Source organism: Trachemys scripta, chromosome 11 (genome assembly GCF_013100865.1).
Source record: "Trachemys scripta elegans isolate TJP31775 chromosome 11, CAS_Tse_1.0, whole genome shotgun sequence".
NCBI lineage: Eukaryota > Metazoa > Chordata > Testudines > Emydidae > Trachemys > Trachemys scripta.
Window position 1 is genome coordinate 30049087 of NC_048308.1, and position 22506 is coordinate 30071592.

A 22506-nucleotide genomic window follows, 5' to 3' on the forward strand; every position below is an offset into this window, starting at 1 on the left:
AGCAGTTAAATATATCAGATATTTTGAGACACGCTCAAAAAACAGACATTACAGTATCGCCACTTGTAACAGACAACTTTATTTTTTCAAGTTTACATATATCCAGGCTTGGAAGGATTAGATTTTTTTTTTAAATTAATAAATGTCTGTAAACATCAATTTCATTGTACACACACAAATGAAAATATTTCTATTGATAACTGAAATTTACAGATAGGCAAACTAAGAAAAATGGTGCTTGAGAATGTATTAGATTTTGATTTAAGGATATTCACTTTGAATATTTTGGAGGGAGAGATAGCTCAGTGGTTTGAGCATTGGCCTGCTAAACCAAGGATTGTGAGTTCAATCCTTGAGGGGCTCATTTAGGAAACTGGGGCAAAAATCTGTCAAGGACAGTACTTGGTCCTGCTGTGAAGGCAGGGGACTGGACTCGATGACCTTTCAAGGTCCCTTCCAGCTCTATGAGATAAGTGACATGTGATGTTGACCATTTGTGTTTTAACAGTTATAAAGCTTTAACTTTTTGAATCTCAACATCAACTGTCATTAAATAATTATTGTATAACCCACCAAAATTTAAATTCATAAAAACTGAAAAAAAAAAAGCTTAAAAATAAGCATAATTATCCAATGAAATTATAAAAGAATAAAAAGATCAAATTCTGCCAAGCCTATATATTTTCAATTAGCATTTGAACTTTCTTATACAAAAATATTGTAATTAAAGCTCAAATATTAAAAAGAAACTCTAATAGTTTATTAGGCATCAAAATCATTTTTTTGGTTTAAAGTTCTGCATTTAAGGGACTCTATGTGAGTTACAGACTAAAGACATCATGGACAGAAGCTTACCTTTTTCCTTTCCAGTGTTTTAAGATTTCTGATAGTTATTTCCTGCCACTACCTACAATTTCATTGCAATTAATTTGACAGAACAATTGGTGTATTCAAGACTAAGTTGTTTCATTATATTTCTGCTGAGTCTCTAGCCAGCGATTGATGGCCATTTTCAGAGTCCTATTTGGTGTAAGTATAAGAGATTGGAGAGGGAGATTTGTCATGGGACTAGACCGTCTCTTTTTGCTGATCCAGTTTTCCATTGCCTCTTTTTCATAGGAATAGCCATCTAAAGAGAAAAATACAATTAAAATGTTAAAATTGCACTAACATAGGAATGTCCATCCAAGGCTCTTAATGTACTTTAGATACTAAAGATTAAGCTTCAACAATACCCCCTGGGATTCAGGGAAGCATTTTTTCCAGATGGGAAAACTGGTACACAGAGGTTAAGGGACTTGCCAGATCACATGGGATGGGACTTGCCAGATTGTATGGGATCACATGGAAATCAAAAGATCATCTTTTTATTCACGACACTCCATGTTCTGTACAGAATGGATATATGGTTCTAAATTATCATCTGAGCCTTTATTTCTGCAGCAAAGGTGCAGTTTTTTCATGAAAATGAATAAGTATTCCAGTTTAGATTTTTAACTACAGTGAATAAAGTACACCGCCAGCATAATTCTTCATGTCTTACTGTACTGGTAGATCAACACCAAATATAACTGCAGCAGATTACTTTTAAAATGATGTCAACTGCAGTTAGACACTAAGTATTTTAACATTAATTATAGAAAACAATTTAAGCCTATTTGAAGCTCGAGTGCAGTTATAAAAAAAATTCTTGCAAATTTCACAAAAGGCTACAGTTACGGCAAAGCCAGTTCACTGATGCCAGTATTAAAGCCCATGTGTATTAAATGAACCCGTCTTAAGAGAGAATCTCATGGTAGCCCCAATGTGACCAAAGGCTGCCCCAAAATAATTCAAGTGCTGCTGAATCTGTTTCTCATGAGATCAGAGGAAACACTTTAGACTTCAATGCCCAATGTAGCATCCCATGTGATACAGAAAAACAGACAGGATTTAGGTCAGGTCTGCATTGGAAGGCCTTGCCAGGATAACTTTACTGGCATACTATATGGGCAAAGTACTCCTACTGCAGATGCAGCTTATAATAACAAAACTGCACTTTTGCTTACTCGAGTCGCCTGTGTCTCCACCCCCCCACCCCCCCCATCGCCTGTCTCTCCATTACCCCCCCTCTCCCGCATATGAAATAAGTTATACTGGCAAAAGCACAGTCTACGGTAGAGGCTTTTGTTGGCACAGCTATGTCAGTCACAAATCACACTACATCATACCCGACTGATTTTTCAAAATAGAAAAATTTCTAGCATAGACCTGGATTAGTTGTGATGAATATAAACAGAATTCTTTCTTGAGGCTACAGGACACTGACATCTTGAACTAAGGCCTAGTCTACATGTAAAAGGTTTACTGACATAGACTGATTGGGGTGTGATTTTTTACTGACACGGCTATGCTGGTAAATGCACTAGCATATACATAGTTCTACCAGGATAACTGCTTATACTTGTATAGCTTATGCCATTTGGAGAGAACAACTATAAGCTATATCAGTAAAAGCATTTTTATATTGATATTACTGTATCTATGCTAGACAGTTTTTCTAGTATATCTATACCAGCATAATTTTATCAGCAGAACCCTCCTATTGTAGACAAGGTCTAACTAAATACAGTCTAATATAAGCATACAAATTCTTCCTAAATCCTTCGCTGGACTAAGTAGTCATGGAAGGGACTGCAACTGCATTATTCATAAATTTACATATTACACCCATCAAGTACAGTACATCATCTGTGGAGGGGAGACATTGTTCTCTGTGTATTGCTTTAAATTTTTATACTAAAACACCAAATAGAAATTAAATATAATAATCATTATGTGTGAAATCCTGGCCCACTGAAGTCAATGGCAAAACTCCCACTCACTTCAATGGGGCCAAGATTTCACCCTACACTTTTATGTCACCTCTGTCTAGGGATTACCACCAGACAAATCAATATTTAGCTACCAGTGACCATTTATGCATCAAAAAATTGCTTTTATTAAGTATCTGTATTCCAAGTATTTTACAAAAACGTGTTTGTAAAATGCTTTCTAAACAATGACACATTTTAGTAGCAAGTAAATTTGATTTAATCTTTTACTGGATTCCCTTCAACCTGTCAAATAAATGTTCTCAGCCTCCTTTATGAGAGGCCGTCTTACTTAAAAGACCACATTTTATCTATCCTTCAATTAGTGATTTAATCAGGTTTTACTATACACAAGGCATCCCCTATTGAAATAGCATATTCTCCTTATCCGTCCTGGATAGCTAAACTCCCAACATGTAAATAGTTATAGAAAAACTAGAAATTGCTCCCAGCAGGGATGCAACAAAATGTAGTTAGCCATCCAAGATAAAAAGCTTCTCTTAATGGCCGTTTTTAAATTTTAATCTTGACTTTCCCTCCTTCTCCCACATAATAGGAACTACAAAAGCAGAGCCCATCATAATCTTCCCATGGGTAGCAAAGCGACTGCTAAGCATTGTTATCACTGACTATTACTGGTCTGAATTCACTTTCTCTGTGATTGAGCTACAGTTAAACCATCAATCATTTTGCTTGCTAGCAAAACTAGTACTATTGTTTTTAAACATTTCACCTAGTCTAAAATACTATGTAGAATACATACATGACATCTCAATGTGAGCAACTCTCTGAAATAAAATGTTACGTGAAACCAAATTCAGATAGCATTAATTTTATTCTTAGTATTTCTCTCGAGAATTTTTTTTAAATGAGCAATCAGCTTTCCATGGAATTAAAAATATTATAATAAAACAAAGTGATTCTGTGGAAGAATTAACATTATTGTCTATTGGTGAACAAATATGTCCCCTTGAGCATTTGATAAGTGAAGAAAGCAGGGATTCTCAGCAGATCTATTCTGTCACTAATTACATTTCAATACAGGCTTTAAAATTGTTTTGCAAAGTTCATCACAAAGCTGTCAAAGGAATCATCAGAGCTGCTAGGCAAAGTCCCCTGTGCCCATAGCCTTTCACGTATAAATAAGAAGCACTGAAACAGTGACGTGACTAGCTAGTAAATTGCAATTGACAATCTGCATTTTAACAACACTGCTCACTCAGCTCCTTTTAAAAATTCATGTATGCATTGACAGTTTACTGCAAATGCAGTTCCTTAGCTATGTTTAAGTCAAACGCATTTTCCCCAAAAGTAAACACTGACAATAAAACATTTTAGAGAAAATATAAGGCATTATACTGAGCCTCAATAAGCATTTGCAATTAATTTTGTTTACAATCTACCTCTAAGTTAGAATGCAGCAAAATATTTGTATTTAGCATACTCTAGGTCAGGGGTCGGCAATGTTTGGCATGCGGCTCGCCAGGGTAAGCACCCTGGCGGGTCGGGCCAGTTTATTTACGGGCTGACGCGGCAGGTTTGGCCGATCGCGGCCCCCACTGGCCGCGGTTTGCCGTTCCAGGCCAATGGGGGCAGCGGGAAGCCGCGGCCAGCACATCCCTCGCCGCTTCCCGCCACCCCATTGGCCCGCGACAGTGAACCGTGGCCAGTGGGGGCCGCGATCAGCTGAACCTGCTGCGTCAGCAGGTAAATAAACTGGCCCGGCCTGCCAGGGTGCTTACCCTGGTGAGCCGCGTGCCAAACGTTGCCGACCCCTGCTCTAGGTTATTGATTCTGAGGTCAGACAGAGAAAGTATAAAGGGGTTCTGAAATATTAATCACACATCAACTGTAACAGAATTGATGCATCCCACAAAATATAATTATTTCAGTGCATCAGCTACAAGTGAACTTCTGACTAAACTAAAGCAGAATAGAAAGTCAGAGCTGTGCTTTACCAGATTGCATAAAAGGGGTATCATCATTTTAAAAACCCACCATTTTATTGTAACAAGATAGATTTTGTGAAATACAAATATCAGATTTAATAATATTTTAAAAATCTCTTAAATTAACATTGTCAATTTAGTTTAGTCCAAAACTTAATTTATCTTAATAAATATTAATATTATTTTTATTTATTAACACACTTTTCTTAATTTAAACATTCCTCCAGCACAGGAAATACAAACAGAACAGCACTAAAAGACATCACAAAAACTAGAACCTAAAAAATGACTATAAACAGATCAGGCTTGTTTCATTTTCAATCTCAGTGAAATGCACAGAGTAAAAACTAGCATAAATTATACTAATTTTTGAAAGTCCCCCCCTCCCCCATTTTTAACAATATAAAGCAAGTGTGGGGTAAAATTTTCAATAGGCTCCTAAATTACTTAGGTGCTGACAGATTTTTCAAGGGATTTAGGTGCCTAAGGATGCAGATAGGGATTTTCAGATTGCCTAGAAATCAGTAGGAGTTAGATACCTAAATACCTTTCAAAAGCTAGTCCAAAGTGCATAAGTCACTTTTGAAAATGGAAATCAGACTCCTAAGTAACTTAAACACCCCGACTCCCTTTGTGTAGGGAAATACTATGGTGATGTGGTACCCTAGGAGTGCCACTCTCTCCTTGTTCCTCAGTGCCTTGGGAGTAGCAAAGGCATCTCTACACTTCAACCATCAGCAGCTGTCTTACCAGCAGCTTACATAATATAAATCAGCCTTCAAGAAGTTCTACATTATGCTGGGGACTGGACCAGCACTCCAGAATCAGCGAGAACACAGGAGACTTTCACATATTTTAAGGCCAGAAGTGCACACTATGCTTATGTAGTCTGACCTCCTATTTAATGCAGGCCATAGAACTTCTGCAAAATAATTCCTATAGCATATCTTATAGAGAAAACATCCAATCTTGATTTAAAAATTGTCAGTGATGGAGAATCCACCATGACCCTTGGTAAACTGTTCCAATGTCTAGTTAACCTAATTGTTAAAAAAAAATGTCTTATTTCCAGTCTGATTTTGTCTAGCCTCAACTTCCAGCCACTGGGTTGTATTGTACCTTTGTCGGCTATACTAAAGAGCTCATTTTCAAATATTTTTCCCCATGTAGGTACTTATAGACAGTGATTGAGCCTCCCCCCCTTTAAAGTCACCTGCATACACATCAGTCTTGTGATGCTCGAGGTGCACAAAAGTTGGATTGGGCTTTATATATAAAATTTACAAATAAAAACTAAGATTGCAGAACCAAGCACTCAAAAGTTAGGAAATGCCAGAATTGAGATTGCCCCTGTAACCTAAACTCGGCCCCCTTGTGCATATGCATTATGATACAGCCTTTAATTCCATGATCACATATTTTTCCACAGGACCCCTGCCTCATTTAGTGCATAGGATGGAGAGTGCTCACTTAATGAGCAGCTATTTTTTTTTAATCTTCATTGTTCCATGTGTAACCCTAGGATTTATTTACTGCCCACTAATCAAGTCCTGTTGTGGAGACTAAATTAATTTCCTCAGGGACTTTTTTATGGCACTCACCATTGCAATATCTGAGTGCCTCACAAATAATAAATTAATTTATTTTCACAACACCCTCTAAGATGAGGGGGTGTTATCCATTTTATATGTGAGGATTGAGGCAGAGAGAGATTAAGGTCAAAATAATCCACTAATTTTGGGTCCCTAATCTGAGATGCCTAGGATCTGATTTTTCAGAATGCTTAGCATTATACAGCACTTTATACAGTCAAAGCACAGTTTCCGTTGACTTCAGTTGCAGCTATAAGTGCTCAATGCTTCTGCAAATCAGAACCAGGGTCTCAAGTCAGGGACACAGGAAATGAGGAGCACACAAATCAGTGAAAAGTTTGGTTTAAGTGATTTGCCTAGCATCACACAGGAACTCTGTGTCAAAGATAGGGATAGAACCAATTCCCCAGGGCAAGATTCAACTGTTTTAACAATGATGCTATCCTTTCTCTTCCTGTAGTCCCCAGTCTTATTCACTACACACCTTCCAACTTTTGCAACAAATGAAGAAGTGGCGCTACAGATAAGAATTATCTTCAGCGCACAATCCTGACTCATCCCCACAGCACGTCTATTTTGTGCACTGTCTGAGACAGGAGTCCTATGGAAAAACAGCATGTGATCTTGGAAATAAAAGACTATCATTATGGCTGAGTTACAGATGCACAAAGTAGCTGAGTTACAGTTGCAAAGGCAACAGATGTATGAGCTCTTCCCCATTTGGGTACTTAGGGCCTAATCCCATAAATGTTTACTAGCAGATACAGCGCATCTGATAAATCCAGGATCTCCTTGAATTGCAGTGGGATTTGGGGTTCTAGTTCCATCCAAGCTTTTTAGGTGACATAATACATTTCAAAATCAGATCCTCTATTTTTACTGATAGACATACAATGCCAGGTTTTTAAAGGGGTTTGCTCTTGTATTTGCACATTTCCTACATTTGTGCAAAACAACTGCGTAATTAGTCTTGTAATTACCGAGTTTGCATAGGCACAAAATAGATGCCCATTACAAAATTTTATGTATCTCAATATCAGAAGCATGATTTCAAAAGCCAAATATTCAAAAGAGCAGAAACAAATTTAATTTTAACCTTGGTGGAATTTGAATACACTTAAGGATACCAGGAATTCAGAATGCATGTACTTAGCATTCTTTAAGATATACACCTCTACCCCAATATAACGCGACCCAATATAACACAAATTCGGATAGAACGTGGTAAAACAGCGCTCCAGGGGGGCGGGGCTGCGCACTCCGGTGGATCAAAGCAGTTCGATATAACGCGGTTTCACCTATAACGTGGTAAGATTTTTTGGCTTCCGAGGACAGCGTTATATCGAGGTAGAGGTGTATATTGATTAATAGTTCCCCACTATTCATCTTTACACCTGAACAATTTAATTTAATAAACTTGAAGTAGCTCATAGACATACCTGCTGCAATGACAGGCTCCTTCATAAGCTCCCTAGTTATAGGACATAAGAATTCATCAGGAATACCAAGAGAAACAGAATCCACATTGCTCCTCAGCTCCTCAATCTTCCGGAAGACTTTACTGCGTAAACCTAGAGATTCTGAAAATGGATGGTAGATTAGAACCCTTGGAACATATTTCAAGAACATTAACCTCTGAAACACAAACACATTATCAGGCAGAGAGATTGCTTCTGGTGCAAACTGGAAGACATTTCAGGAGCTCTGTAAATAGATCATTTCTAACTTTTTCCTCATGGTTGACAGAGACCAATTAACATGATTTTTAAGGCAAAAAAGGCCATCTACACTATATACCAAGTAGTGTTCAAAAATACATTGAACAAAACTTGTTTCCCAGAGTATTTTAAAACGTCACCTACTTTCCTAATCTAGACAGAGTATCGGGTTAACCTTGACCAACTGACAGCTGATGTTAAACATGACAATCCAAAGTGCTACGTCATGTTTAACATAGCATGAGTTAACACATGTTTAACATGATTCTAGTGTAGACAAGCCCATGGCTGAAGTCACGCACTGGACTGCATTATGGCTATGTCTACACTGCAGCTAGGAGCACTGCCAGGGTAGACAGACTTGCACTAGCTTGGTTTGAGCTAGTGCACTAAAAAAACAGCAGTGTGGACATTGTGGCTTAGAAAGCAACTCAGGTTCTCAAACCCAGCGAACCCTCTGGATCTGAGCTATCCTGTATACTCACTGGAGCTGCAAGATCCACAGTGCTATTTTTAGTGAACTAGCTTGAGCATCCGAAGAAGTGGGCTGTAGTCCACGAAAGCTTATGCTCTAATAAATTTGTTAGTCTCTAAGGTGCCACAAGTACTCCTGTTCTTCTTTTTGCGGATACAGACTAACACGGCTGTTACTCTGTAGCTTGAGCTGAGGCTAGTGCAAGTCTGTCTACTTGGGCTGGGAAGTTTGCTCCCAGATGCAGTGTAGACATACCCTTTGACGAATTAGGTGAGCCTGGGTAGGGTTAATCCCATCCCCCTTTATGCAGCTGCTTTGCAACAGGAAGGAACCTCTGACAGTTTGAAGGGAGCTGGCTCTTTGCTAGTCCCTGTCGGAATAAAGGAGTGCTTGTCTGTTATGATTCCCTTAATGACCATCTGCGTGATTACTGTAGGACGAGTCCTTTAAGCTAGACCCTCAACTGTTTCTATGGAGTTTAATACATACATATCATTAACAGATTTGCTATAATAGCCTCATTTTCAGGTTGTTTCATCTTTTCTGACAGAATGGCAAATTCACAGACATCTGCAACGGCACCAAAACGGGATATCCCCCAAATCAGAACAAGACAAAGTAATTTAATACTCTAGGTTTAAGTACTGTTGCATAAATACAGCATTTTGTTCTCAGGATTTCACATACTGTCATTTCCAAAATCCACTTCATTCCCATTCAGGCCTTTATAAAGCCTTTTCTCCTTTAATCATTTCCTCTCAGGAAACAGAGAGTGGCCACTTTGACTCCTGCCATGTGTGATTTGCCACTGTGGCGTCTGCTAGGTGAAGCAGTATGACCAACCTTGCTCCTCCTGGTCTAAGATGATATCTGTTACTGTCAAAACTAGGGCTGTGAATTAATTGCAGTTAACTCACGCAATTAACTTAAAAAATTAATCGTGATAAAAAAATTAATACCAATTAAAATTTGTTATAAAATTTTGGATGTTTTTCTACATTTTCAAATATATTGATTTCAATTACAACACCGAATACAAAATGTGCACTGCTCACTTTATATTATTTTTGATTACAGGTATTTGCATTGTAAAAATGATAAACAAAAGAAACCGTATTTTTCAATTCACCTCATACAGGTACTGTAGTGCAATCTCTATCATGAAAGTGCAACTTACAAATGTAGATTTTGTTTTTTTACACATAACTGCATTCAAAAATAAAACAAGGCAAAACTTTAGAGCCTACAAGTCCACTCAGTTCTACTTCTCATTCAGCCAATCGCTAAGGCAAACAAGTTTGTTTACCTTTACAGGAGATAGTGCTGCCCACTTCTTATTTAAAATGTCACCAGAAAGTGAGAACAGGAGTTTGCATGGGACTTTTGTAGCCAGCATTGCAAGGTATTTACGTGCCAGATATGCTAAACATTCGTATGCCCCATCATGCTTTGGCCACCATTCCAGAGGACATGCTTCCATGCTGCTGACACTCGTTAAAAAAATATGCGTTAATTAAATTTGTGACTGAACTGCTCGGGGGAGAATTTTATGTCTCCAGCTCTATTTTACCCGCATTCTGTCATATATTTCACGTTATGGTAATCTCGGATGATGACTCAGCACATGTTCATTTTAAGAACACTTTCACAGCAGATCTGACAAAATGCAATGGAGGTACCAATGTGAGAATGCTAAAGATAGCTACAGCACTCAATCCAAGATTTAAGAATCTGAAGTGCCTTCCAAAATCTGAGAGGGATGAGGTGTGGAGCTTGCTTTCAGAAGTCTTAAAAGAGCAACACTCAGATGCGGAAACTACAGAACCCGAACTACGAAAAAAGAAAATCAACCTTCTGCTGGTGGCATCTGACTCAGATAATGAAAATGAACATGCGTCGGTCCGCACTGCTTTGGATGGTTATTGAGCAGAACCCATCATCAGCATGAACGCATGTCCTCTGGAATGGTGACTGAAGCATGAAGGGACATATGAATCTTTAGCACATCTGGCATGTAAATATCTTGCGACACTGGCTACAATAGCGCCATGTGAACACCTGTTCTCACTTTCAGGTGACACTGTGAACAAGAAGTGGGCAGCATTATCTCCTGCAAATGTAAACAAATTTGTTTGTCTGACCAATTGGCTGAACAAGAAATAGGACTGAGTGGACTTGTAAGCTGTAAAGTTTTACATTGTTCTATTTTTGAATGCATTTTTTTTTTTACATTTGTATTTCTTTTATTTTTTACAGTGCAAATATTTGTAATAAAAATAAATATAAAGTGAGCACTGTACACTTTGTATTGTGTTGTAATTGAAATCAATATATTTGAAAATGTAGAAAAACATCAAAAAATATTTAAATAAATGGTATTCTATTATTGTTTAACAGTGCGATTAATTGCGCGATTAATTTTTTTAAATTACTTTACAGCGTTAGTCACAACTTTTTCAGTCTCAGTTTCCACAGCTGTGCTCTCAGTTTCTGGGGTTGGCCATGATGATATTCTGTCTCCGTTAGATGATCTCTATGGATAACATTGGTCTTTGTCCTGGGATACAACTAAATTCTATATTCCACATCATTTATTTGCGTAAGAATTGTATGGGACCCATCCCAAGGTTTATTCAGCTTAGGACAAGAGAAGGAGGCCTCTCCTATGTGATCTTACATCATAAAGGGTAAAATTTTCAAAAGCACTTAATGTGACTTAGGTGCCTAAATCTCATTTTCAAAAGACAGACAGACACTTACGGACTGATTTTCATGGCTGGGAGTTAGGCGCTTTAGAAAATCTTATTAGGCACCTATATACCTGGGAAACCCTTAGCTGAAGTGATCTGCCCTGAAGCGCATGTGATAAGTTAGGTGGACTTAGTCATTAGCTTTCCTTTTGTCCAGCAGCTCTTCAACACAAAAGAACCACAGACAGTGCCACCTCTTCTGCTGGCCTCTCCCTTGGACAAAAAAGAGAGCTTAATCCCTTTAATAACCATGCAGGTAGAGTCACTGTATGGAGTTCTTAAAACTAACCCTCTTCCCCCCCCCACCCCCGCCCATAGTTAACTCTTTGTATAGAGATTCATATTGAGTATGTATACAGCGATTCATATGATGTATTTCATTAAGATTTTCTATTAGTAATAGTAGTACTATTGTAAAGCCTAGGAGCCCCAGTCATGAACTAGAACCCATTGTGCTAGGTACTGTACAAACAGAACAAAAAGACAGTCCCTGCTTTGAAGAGCTTACAATCTAAATATAAGACAAGAGACAACAGATGGATATAGTCTGTCAGGGAAGTACAAGGAAACAATGAGAATACTGGCCAGCATGACAGGCAATGGTTTCAGCACACCAGCGGCCTAAGCATTGTTTGGACAGAGGATATTGAGTACATTTTGCTGATATTTATGGAGAGCTTCTCCCAAGCGCGAGGGGCAGCATGGAAGAAAGCACAAAGGAACCTATTTGAACATTTTACAAATGGGCGATGGCATCCTGGGCTAGTTTGAGATGGGAATCAACCTATACTACTGAATGCTAAATAACAGGAACCAAGCATTACTTATAAAAGAGATAATACAGGAAAGTAGAAACAATTGTATTTATTTTCATGTTTGGCTGAGAGTCAGTTTATTCTCCTTCTGATTTACAAGGAAAGAAAACTAATATAGTGATCCGGGTCTTTGCAAACTAGCACAGAACTGCAGTATTGTTATTATACTACATAAAGTACTACATTAAAATTGCATACGCTTAGTCCCACTACCAGAACAAAACAGGCTTCATGTAGAAATCTTAGTGAATGAACCAAGAGTATCAAATATATATTTGATTTAAACCAAAAAAAAAGTAGTACCCACAAGGAAAATAATTCTGACAGTATAATGCAGCCTCCTTCCACAGACAAAACACCATTTTATATGAAAAAATAAAGCACAATTCAGACAATTAACTCTTTTTTCATAAATGTATGATCAAAATGTATATTCGTTTAGTCATAGTTGTCCTTTTCTAGTGAAAACTTTGACACATAATTAGCGCCTGCAATTGGGATTTCTAAATTACATGAATACATTACTGCAAATTCTCTGCCTGGTTCATATACTGCTTGCTCTACTAAGACGGAAAGTAGAACAGCTCACTGCAAAATCTAACCCTCCCCACAAAAATATCTCCCCCCCCCCATAAATAACTGCTATCCACCACTATGAAAAAGGGAGGGCCTTAAACTTTTGGGAACGGTTGATTAAATTTTTTTTCAGGGATTCCTAGATTTAATTGACTCCTTTTATATAAAGATGGTATGTGGGAATTTTAAGTCATCACCAGCCTCCTGCTGCAGAAGTGGAGCCCATCTGTTTGAGTCTGGGTCCACGCATAACTGCCAAACAGTGGGATGTTTTTCAAGGGACAGTTCTCTAACAATGCTGGAGACTTAAGGGGACGACTAGCCTCCAGACGCAGGACTACAGTGTGTGTATTCTGGGAATTTTTAGAGCAATACAATTGTAATGCACTAACATTAACTGATTAACGTAAGAACATAAGAATGGCCATACTGGGTCAGACCAAAGGTCCATTTAGCCCAGTAGCCTGTCTGCTGACAGTGGCCAATGCCAGGTACCCCAGAGGGAATGAACAGAACAGGTAATCATCAAGCGATCCATCCCTTTCACATCATATATTACCCTGTGAGCAATCCCCATTGAGAACTATTGTTCCCAATTTAGAAAGGATATACTGGGGCTGTGAATCAATCGGTAGCTCTGGTGTTTGTTGAGATAGCAGCCATTCAATTCCAACCTAACTAAAGAAAAAATGCAAGATGGTAATCAGAATTACTTGATTTTACAGTCCTATAACCCATCTGGTTATAACCTTATGGCCTGTCAGTGCTGGAAATGAATCCTAGATGCCAGGAGACTCCCAATTTAGCAATAGCATAAAGCTTTCCTTTTTTTGCCTGTTGGTTTGAAGCTGGTATTGAATCGGTCACTGGGTTTCCAGCAATGGGAGAGTACTGAATATAGCAAATGATCGTTCTTAGCCTGATGTAATTTTCAATCTTTGTTACTGGAGTAAAGGTTTGCTATGCAAACTGTTCAGTCTAACTACTGTACTTTATCTGTAGACTGTCATGCCAAACTATCATGATCTGCCAACATGCTTTTAACACACCAGTGCTTCCTGCTTTACTGTACAATTAATCAACTGTCTCAGACAATGTCTGCTAGAGGATTCAAACTCAGTCACACTGTTGTGGGAGTCATTTTAATCAGAAATGACAGCAGATGCCAGAGAGTAAGAAAAATTAGAAGCAAAATTGCCCCACATTTCTTTAATAAGGTTTATATGACATGTAACACAAGGATGGAAATATGATAATAAATTCCTGCTTATTCTTAGAGGGTCTTTTGCATGTTAATATTGCAATAAGCCTGAAGGTGAATTGGGAATTGACTGAGAAAAACAACAACAAAGCAAAGCAAAACATCGTAATTTTTTTTTTTTTTTTTTTACTTCCATACCTGTAAATCAGATTTTTTTATAACCATCTTTGCCCAATCTAGAACACACTGACAGGTTTTCCTAAATTCCTGTCAAGCAGGATGATGTCATCCCAGTTGCCTCCTCAAAAGCCCTCTCCTAGTTAAGCTCCAATCAAAACTTATTGAGCCTCCCACATTCAAGGAGGCACTAAAATCTAGTCTACGGAGCCTGATAAACGTATGACGGAGACAGAAGGATGATTATTATGGAGATGATTTTGCCACAGTAAAATTAAGCACAATTCACAGAACAGGCGGGAAAATGTACAAAATGAGGGTATGGTCATGGACAGGCTGATACCGAAGCCTGAGTCCCGCCCATCCCGGGGCTCAAGCTGAAGAAGTCAGAGAGAGCTGTTAAAGTCTCTATAACCAAATTTTATCCTAAATTATCCGGTCATTAAATTACTATGCCTCCAGCTGAGTAAGTTCCAAAAGACTTAGTTGCTATAGACACTTCATTTACAATGTAAACTTCCTTCAATTTTATTTATGAATCAAAAACTACATTAAAAGAACATTAAGGTTGCAAAGTCGAGCACTCAAAAATTACAAAATGCCAGAATTAAGTTTGTCTGTGCAACCTTCATTTGGTCTCCTTATGTATTTGCATTACATTAGTCTATGATTATATTGTCACAAACTACTTCATTCCATAGGACATATTTTTTGATGTAATTTTTCTAGTTTAAAAAAAAAGTAAACTGAAAAAAAAAAATTCCATCATGTGACGACATACTCCCATGAACCGTAGTGGAATAACTGATAGCAGTAGTAGGCTGTCTTTGTCTACATGGACCAGCAGTAGAGAGGAATGAGATACATACTTTGCAATGGGTTTCACAGATACTTGCTAACAGCACATGAATGTTGAGACTGAGGAATCTTGCTTTCCATTCCAGGTTCTGAAAGGCATGTGCTCTAGAGGCTACAGACCTTTCAGCCCCCATTTACCTCAAACCTGACCCCCTTCTGCCCCATCCTGTGTGCCATTCCTGTCTCCTCCCCACTCCTGCCCCACAGCTCTTTGGTCTAGTCCCTGTCTCATTGCTTAACTAATCCCAGTCTACCAACCTAACTACCCACCCACCCTCACCCCAGCTCCTCATACCAGTCTTCCTCTATGGGCTTCCTGACTTCACTTTCCCTCCACCCCTGTTTCTCGTTCTAAACTCTCTCCAAGGTCCTCATCTCAATTCTCCACTCTGGCACCATGTCACAGTCTCCTTGCCTAGCCAGTCACAGTCTCCCTCTCATCCTGTCTCCCAATGCCCCCCAAAACTCCTTGCCTAGCCAGTCCAAGTTTCATTGCTGGTTCCTTATCTCAATATACTCTCTTCATCCCCATCCCTTCCAGGGTCAGCTCTTACCCAACCCCAATGCAGAGGGGACATTCCTCCTCTACACTGTCTGGAAACCAGCAATGGAGCATTGGCCTGCTAAACCCAGGATTGTGAGTTCAATCCCTGAGGGGGCCATTTAGGGATTTGGGGCAAAAAATCTGTCTGGGGGATTAGTCCTGCTTTGAGCAGGGGGTTGGACTAGATGACCTCTTGAGGTCCCTTCCAACCCTGATATTCTATGATTCTATGATTGAGAGCTCAGGAGAGACAACTCAGATCCACAGTGCCACAGCAGCCCACAGTAACTGGAAGCAGCAATTGCAAGAAAAGTCCAGCTCAGACCACTGAAATCATGGGCTCCAGCATGCTCAGGGCTGATGAAATTTTTATAGAATTTACCTGCCATGCACTAACAAGTCTCTGCTGAGCATATGCAAATTGATTTTTTGAGATAACTTGGCCAAATTTGCGCAATTTTTCATGGGATCACCCATAGGCATATTCCTGAAACAAAACAACCCTTCTGCCCAATTTCAAGTTATTGCTTCAAAGCATGAAGGTGCTAGAACAGTGGTTCTCAAACTTTTGTACTGGTGACCCCTTTCACACAGCAAGTCTCTGAGTGCGACCCCCCTTATAAATTAAAAACACTTTTTTATATATTTAACACCATTATACATGCTGGAGGCAAAGCAGGGTTTGGTGTGGAGGCTGTAATAACCTTGCGACCCCCTGAAGGGTCTCAACCCCCAGTTTGAGAATCCCTGTGCTAGAGTTTCTAAATGGAATGGTTATGAGAAATATTTTAACATGGGCAAAGTATTTTTCCTTAATTGCATTTCTTGGAAATGGCTGAATCATTTTTGCTGAAACTTGGCATGGAAAATTTCAGCCTGAATGGTTAAAGTTTGGCAGAGTAATATGAAACTGAAAACAGGTTCTTATAACTGGAAGTGTCAGACAACTTTAACTCTATGGTGGCACTACCAGCTCTGTCCTATTGACTGACCTAAATTCCTGGGTGCCAGTAATATAAAATGCTGACCAAGTCCGGCATGTGCCAAAGATTGACTGTGTCCAAGGATGGATTCAGGTAAAAGGAGAAAAGGTAAATGTTCTGGTCCTCATGGAATATGGAAAGAATCACTCGTCACATCCTCTATCACTTTTCCTGGCACCTTAGTGATGAAGGATCGAGGAAGACATGTATACTCCAAGTGTTCTATGCACAGAATGGAAAAATTCCAAGACCTTCCTTCCTTAACTGACTGCAACATTTCTTGAGCTTGCTTCCCCATTGCAAACAGATCCATGTTGAAAGAACTCCAAGTCTTGAAAACAATGAAGAATCCTGGGGTTCAACAACCACTATTGTAGGAGAAAATTCCAGTGACTGGGCCAGTCCACTTTGCTGCTGTTCTCCGGCTAGATGGGTAACACTGGTGGATGAAAAGACTTTTTTTTTTTTTTTTTTTTTTAAACCAAGTAATTTTCATGCCACAGATGCACTTTTGATTCTCCTTATTCTTCCTGCTCAAGGTACAGAAACTCCTTTATTAGTTGATATAATGTACCATTCAGGCATAGAAGACATCATCAAGGATTCTTGATCTCAGCTGGATGCAAAACCGGTTATCTCAAAACAATCCACAAATTGTACCAACTGGCCAAGGAATGCTACAGTCTAGGAGGCTGAACCTATGAGATTTCCTCTGTTTTGAGCTCCAATACCTGTAACACCTCTCTGAAGAGGTATTCCAAGTCCTATGCAGGGAAAAGTCTTGGTTGTGCTGGGCGTGTGTCATCTGAAGCCCTTTTATACCACTTTTCATCAAGATTCACCATGTTGCTTTTTTCGGCAAAGCAGAACTTGTCTAAACTCTTGGAAAACTGGAGAGAGATAAGGAACTCTGATTGACCTGTCTAATGGATGAAACATCTCTTCTATTCTGGGCTGGTGATATGAGAAGAATATACTGCTTATTCCTGCTATCTTTTTTCTAAGCTTGTCCTCATCAGATAGCTGCAATGAACAGGCAACTATGTTTGCAAAAAATGCAAATTTTCTGCACCTTGTTTGAATATGAGCCTATATTTTACTAGAAAACATGTCTGTGATGGTCAGTATCTTGCTGTCCAAAAACTTGTGAAATGTATCACTGTGTTCTTTATATTATGTTAGATGACAATTAGTCTGGGAACAGAGGCTAGTTCTATTTGCATGGTAATAAAGCACTCTTTCAAAGAGGTGTCAAAAACAATCAGAGGGGCTAATGAAATGTTATGTGAACCTCTGCTGGTTGCATTCTCTTCGATTAAATGCCTTTGCAGGGAAGCGAAGAAACCCTTTTTATCAAATGCAAATCAGTACTCAAGTAAAGACGAAAGATGTAAGAAACTAACAGAAAACAATATAAGGAAAAACACCTATATTATATATCAATTATTAACCATGGCTGAACTGCAGGAATAAACACACTGAATTACTGTGTAAGGGCTAAAAGGACAATGTGGCCCCTTCACAACTGGTTATCTGAATCTGGTAAATGCTGCATTTACAGATCAAAGGGAAGTGGATATCAAGGGGTGAAAAAGGAGACACTCAGCCAACTTGAGACAGGATACACACAGATTACTAGAGACATGCTTAAACTGTAAGTTGGACAGGCTGGGAGAAGTCCTAAAAGCTTTTAGGCTGAGAGAAACTTTCTTTCTTTATGATCTATGCAACACTTGTGTACTTTGCAATCCAAGTTGTGAGCCCATCGCATATAAGAAAAAAAGAGGTACTTTTATTGTAATTCTGGTTAGATAAAATAAAAAAAATGAGTAATTGTGAATGAATTTTATTTTCTATCCTATGCCAAATAAATTTGTGGCCTAATGTTCAGAAGTGATGTCAATGGGACTTGTGAGCATACAGCATTTTGGAACATCAAGCCACTGACTCTTATTTAAAGGGATACTATCAACTGAATGATTTTAAAATTGGCTAATTTTTTCATATCCATTTCCTGATAGAGCACCGTTTAAACAGATATCCTGATATTTCCTTTCTTTAAAAACTATGTTTTTCTACTCCCTTGTTGATGTTCAAAGGGTCTTTCCAGCAAAGAAAAGATGACTACAGAAATTGCTGTCAAATGCACAAAATAAACATCCTGAATTTTTTATTTTATTTTTTGGCTGACTTCTTTCAGCTTTAATAATCTTAGGTGTTACTAACTGTGGCAGGCAGACCACTCCCTCACAGAAATGTGATTTTCAAGTTGATGGTGCCCCTTTGAAATAACTGGAACTGGATGTACACTGTTGGCTTGTGGACAACTGCTGTTGGGCACCTTGGAGAGAAGAGAGTCGATTCCAAAGGAAGACAGAACCAAGAGTGAGGTAGCAGATAGGGACTACAATTCCCCCCCCAAAAAGTACTGCAAAGAAGCTGTCTGTAGCCATTTTGGGCATGAAAAGACCCAAAAAAAATCAGGTCTTGTTTACACGGGGACTCTCAGGAAAGGAAAGGAAAGGAAAGGTGAATAAACTAAAGGTGTTAATGGCATAAATTAAAGTGCCTCAAAACCCCCATGTGGATGATCTCCTTCAGAAGTAAGGTGGCCTTAGTATACTGCAGTTTAGAGAATTAAGCTATTGTATATCTTAAACTACTGTATTTCAGAGGATTACAGATTACTGCACATTTCAGTGTGCTGCAGCAATGTTCACAGAGGAGATTTTCTGCACAGCAAGCTGGTGCTGGCTTGTTATGCAGTAACTTGCTGTGTAGACATGCCCTTAGTTACACTATGAGAAAAATTCATAAGAATATTTTTCTTCCTTAATCATCATTCCAATAAGTGAATAGTATATGTAAGTTTGCCAGGAAATAGCAAATTCTCCTTTCTGATCTGACAACCCAGCCTCATAGTGTCAATTATATTGTCAAATAAAATGTATCACTAAATCTACCATCATGGTTGGACCACACAGCTACGATCAATAATGTTTCGAGGTCTTATCATATGGCTCTTTAGTCAGACTCTGAGCAACAATGACAACTCCTCTCTCTTAACGCTAATTCTGCTGCACTGACATGGCACTCATTCCTCAGTCTGACTTCATGATGATGGAATGTCTCCCTCCTCCAGATCTTATTGTGGGGAGAAAGGATACACTTCACTCTACATGGAAATTCCTGCAACACCCAGTCAGCTTGGAGGATATATGGCTCCTAAATATTTAACCTCTATTACAAGAACATAAGAATGGCCATACTGGATCAGACAGTGGTTCATCTAGCCCAGTATCCTGTATTCTGATAATGGCCAGTGCCCGATGTTTCAGAGGGAATGAACAGAACAGAGCAATTTCAAGTAATTCATTCCCTATTGTCCAGTCCCAGCTTCTGGCAGTTGGCGGTTTAGGGACACCCAAAGCATGGGTGTCCTAAACAGTATCTGCTTTCCCAAGGACGTGGATGAAGTGACTCCCACTGTCCCCGTCCAATTCTTGGTAGTAATTTAATAAAATGTTTTTACTACACTTTTAAAGTAGTTGGGGATGGAGCTCCCAACCTGCTACCCCTCTCTGGCCTTCTCTCTTTGACAGCACAAGCACTGTTAACACTGATAACAGACAGGCATTGGTGGTCCATGATGCTATAAAAAACAGCTACTTACCTGTATTGTAACTTATCTTAGAGATTTGTTCCACATGTGTATTTCACTCCGGTGTGCACATGCCCAGCACACCAAAGCTGGAGAGTTTGCCGCAGAAGTACCCATCGGGGCAGTACATTCTCCTGTCCCCTCCCAAGGCTAAATATTGGTGGCGCCATCCTGACTTCCCTCAGTTCCTTTGCACTACAATATGGAAAAACAGGTGGAGGATGGGTCATGGAATACTCACGTGCAACAACGTCTCGAAGAACAACAGTTATGATACAGGTAAGTAACTTTCTTCTGCTTTGAGTGGTTGCACACATGTATTCCACTCAGGTGACTTACAAGCACTACCGTTGGGAGGTGGGGCTTGGAGTCTATTTAAATAGTGACTGCAACACAGCCTTCCCAAAATTTGCACCATATTTTGGTGCAGTTGTGATGGTGTCATAATGAGTGAAAGTATGCACCACGGATGAGGGGTCAGTCCTACAAACGTCCAGTATGAGAACATCCTTCAGAACAGCCATCAAAGTAGCCTGAGCTCTTGTTGAACAAGCCAATAGTCTGTGTGAAAGAAAAGCGTTCGCTATCTCATCAGCTGTGGTAATACAGGGCTTAATTTATCTAGAAATTGTCTGTGTTTACTGCTTGACCACTCATTCTGATAACGTAAGAAACAAAATAGCTAAGGAGACAGCCTGAAAGGCTTAGTCTTGGTTCAGATAAAAGGATAATGCTCTCACTGCATCCAAAGTATGTAGATGTTTTGTCCTCCTGTGAGGACGGTTTTGGGAAAAACTAAAAAAAAAAAAAAATAAGTATATTGTCGGGTTCAAATGAAAAGCATATATCACTTAATTATGAAGCCACAACTGAAGTTCTAAGCTACTTTTGTTTGAAAAACATTGTATTTGAAAAACCCTGCCATGAGAGCCTGCAGCTCACCCCCACTCTTCTGGCTGATGTGATAGCAATAAGAAAGGATATCTTCAGACACAGATGAGGCAAAGAACAGGAGGCCACTGGCCCAAATAGAGGGGGCATTAAAGCAGTTAATACAGTGCTAAGATCCCAAAGTGGCAATGCGTTCTTTACCGAGGGGAAAGTCAAACAATCCCCTTTAAAAATCTAGAGACCATCTGGTTTGAAAAAACTGATCTCTGAATGGGACGGTGAACTGCTGAGATTGCTGCTAAGTGAACTGTCAGGTAGCTTAGAGGTATGAGGATTTGAGATACAACCGGTACTATAAAATTCCCTGAATCTTAGCTTCTGATGGAGATATGCCCCATGGAGTGGACCAGATTGGAAATCGTTTCCACTTTGCTAAATACGTGGATCGTTTTCTACTGGTAAGCAATACCTCCTAACTGCCACTGAGCAGTGCTTCCCTGCCTAACCACTCAATAGTGATGCCATAAAGGTGCAGGCTGTTGGGGTCCAGATGCAACATCCATCCATGCTGCTGGGACAGTAGATCTGGAAGCAAAGGCAGAGGCCACAGAAGTTGGATGTTCACAGCCTCTCGATTCAAGAACCAGTACTGTCTCAACCAAGTTGGAGCTATAAGAATTATCTTGATGTAGTCTTGCAAATCAACTTAAGGATTGCCTGTGGGACTGAATAGGGAGATCAGGTCCCACCTCAGGAGAAAAACGTTGGCTAATGAACCTGGACCGCGACTTGCTTGGGAGCAGAACTGATGGCATTTCTTCTTGTCTTTTTTTGCAAATAGGTCAATTGATGGAATACCACAGACCTGAAAGAAATTTTGAGCACACTGTTCTTCAGGGACCACTTCTGATTTGGAAAAAATCTCCAAATGAGATGATTGGCCAGCTGGTTCTAACAACATAGTCAGTGCGCAGCAATGGGAGAAATGCCCTTCTTGATGCAAAAGTTCCACAGTTTCATCCCTTCTTGACAAAGCTGACTGACCGTGCCCTTCCCTTGTCTGTTTTATCACTGTTGTATTGTTGGTCTGGATGACCGTGGTATGGCAAGTCCATGAGGGAGAAAAGCACATTAAGCTTTGTGAATTGCCTGGAATTCAAGGACATTGACATGAAGGATCACTTTGTGTTCCAGCCATAATGCTTGGGTTCACAAACTCTCCCGGGATGCATTGGTAAAAATCCGTCCCTTTGTGTTCAGAGTTTAATAAAAAGAGCATTAAAGTACTCACTGGAATAAAAAATGAGGCAAACTGGTGCAAGCCCAGGGAAACACAGGCCAGTGGTTTGAACACTGAATATCTCCTTGGAATGGCAGTGGAATTGAATCTACTGCATGGAGGCTACTTCAGCCCTAACACACAATCCTAACGCATCCTACTGTAAAGAGAAGACAGAAAGATCC

General features: G+C 39.4%; 1 protein-coding gene across 5 annotated transcripts in view; it reads right to left on the reverse strand.

The window, feature by feature from the left end:
• Positions 1-649: 649 nt before the first annotated feature.
• WDSUB1 (WD repeat, sterile alpha motif and U-box domain containing 1) overlaps positions 650-22506 on the reverse strand; it is a 55177-nt gene continuing 33320 nt past the window's right edge. For 4 of the 5 annotated variants that reach the window (XM_034785509.1, XM_034785508.1, XM_034785507.1 and 1 more), the window contains 2 exons: positions 7833-7973; positions 650-1129 (listed from right to left, as the gene is read on the reverse strand). In XM_034785509.1, the coding sequence (XP_034641400.1) occupies positions 957-1129; positions 7833-7973 (314 nt within the window). In that variant the 3' untranslated portion in view covers positions 650-956. Of the gene's footprint in view, positions 1130-7832; positions 7974-20163; positions 20347-22506 lie in introns of those variants that run through there. The other variant, XR_004647657.1, reaches the window with a different exon arrangement.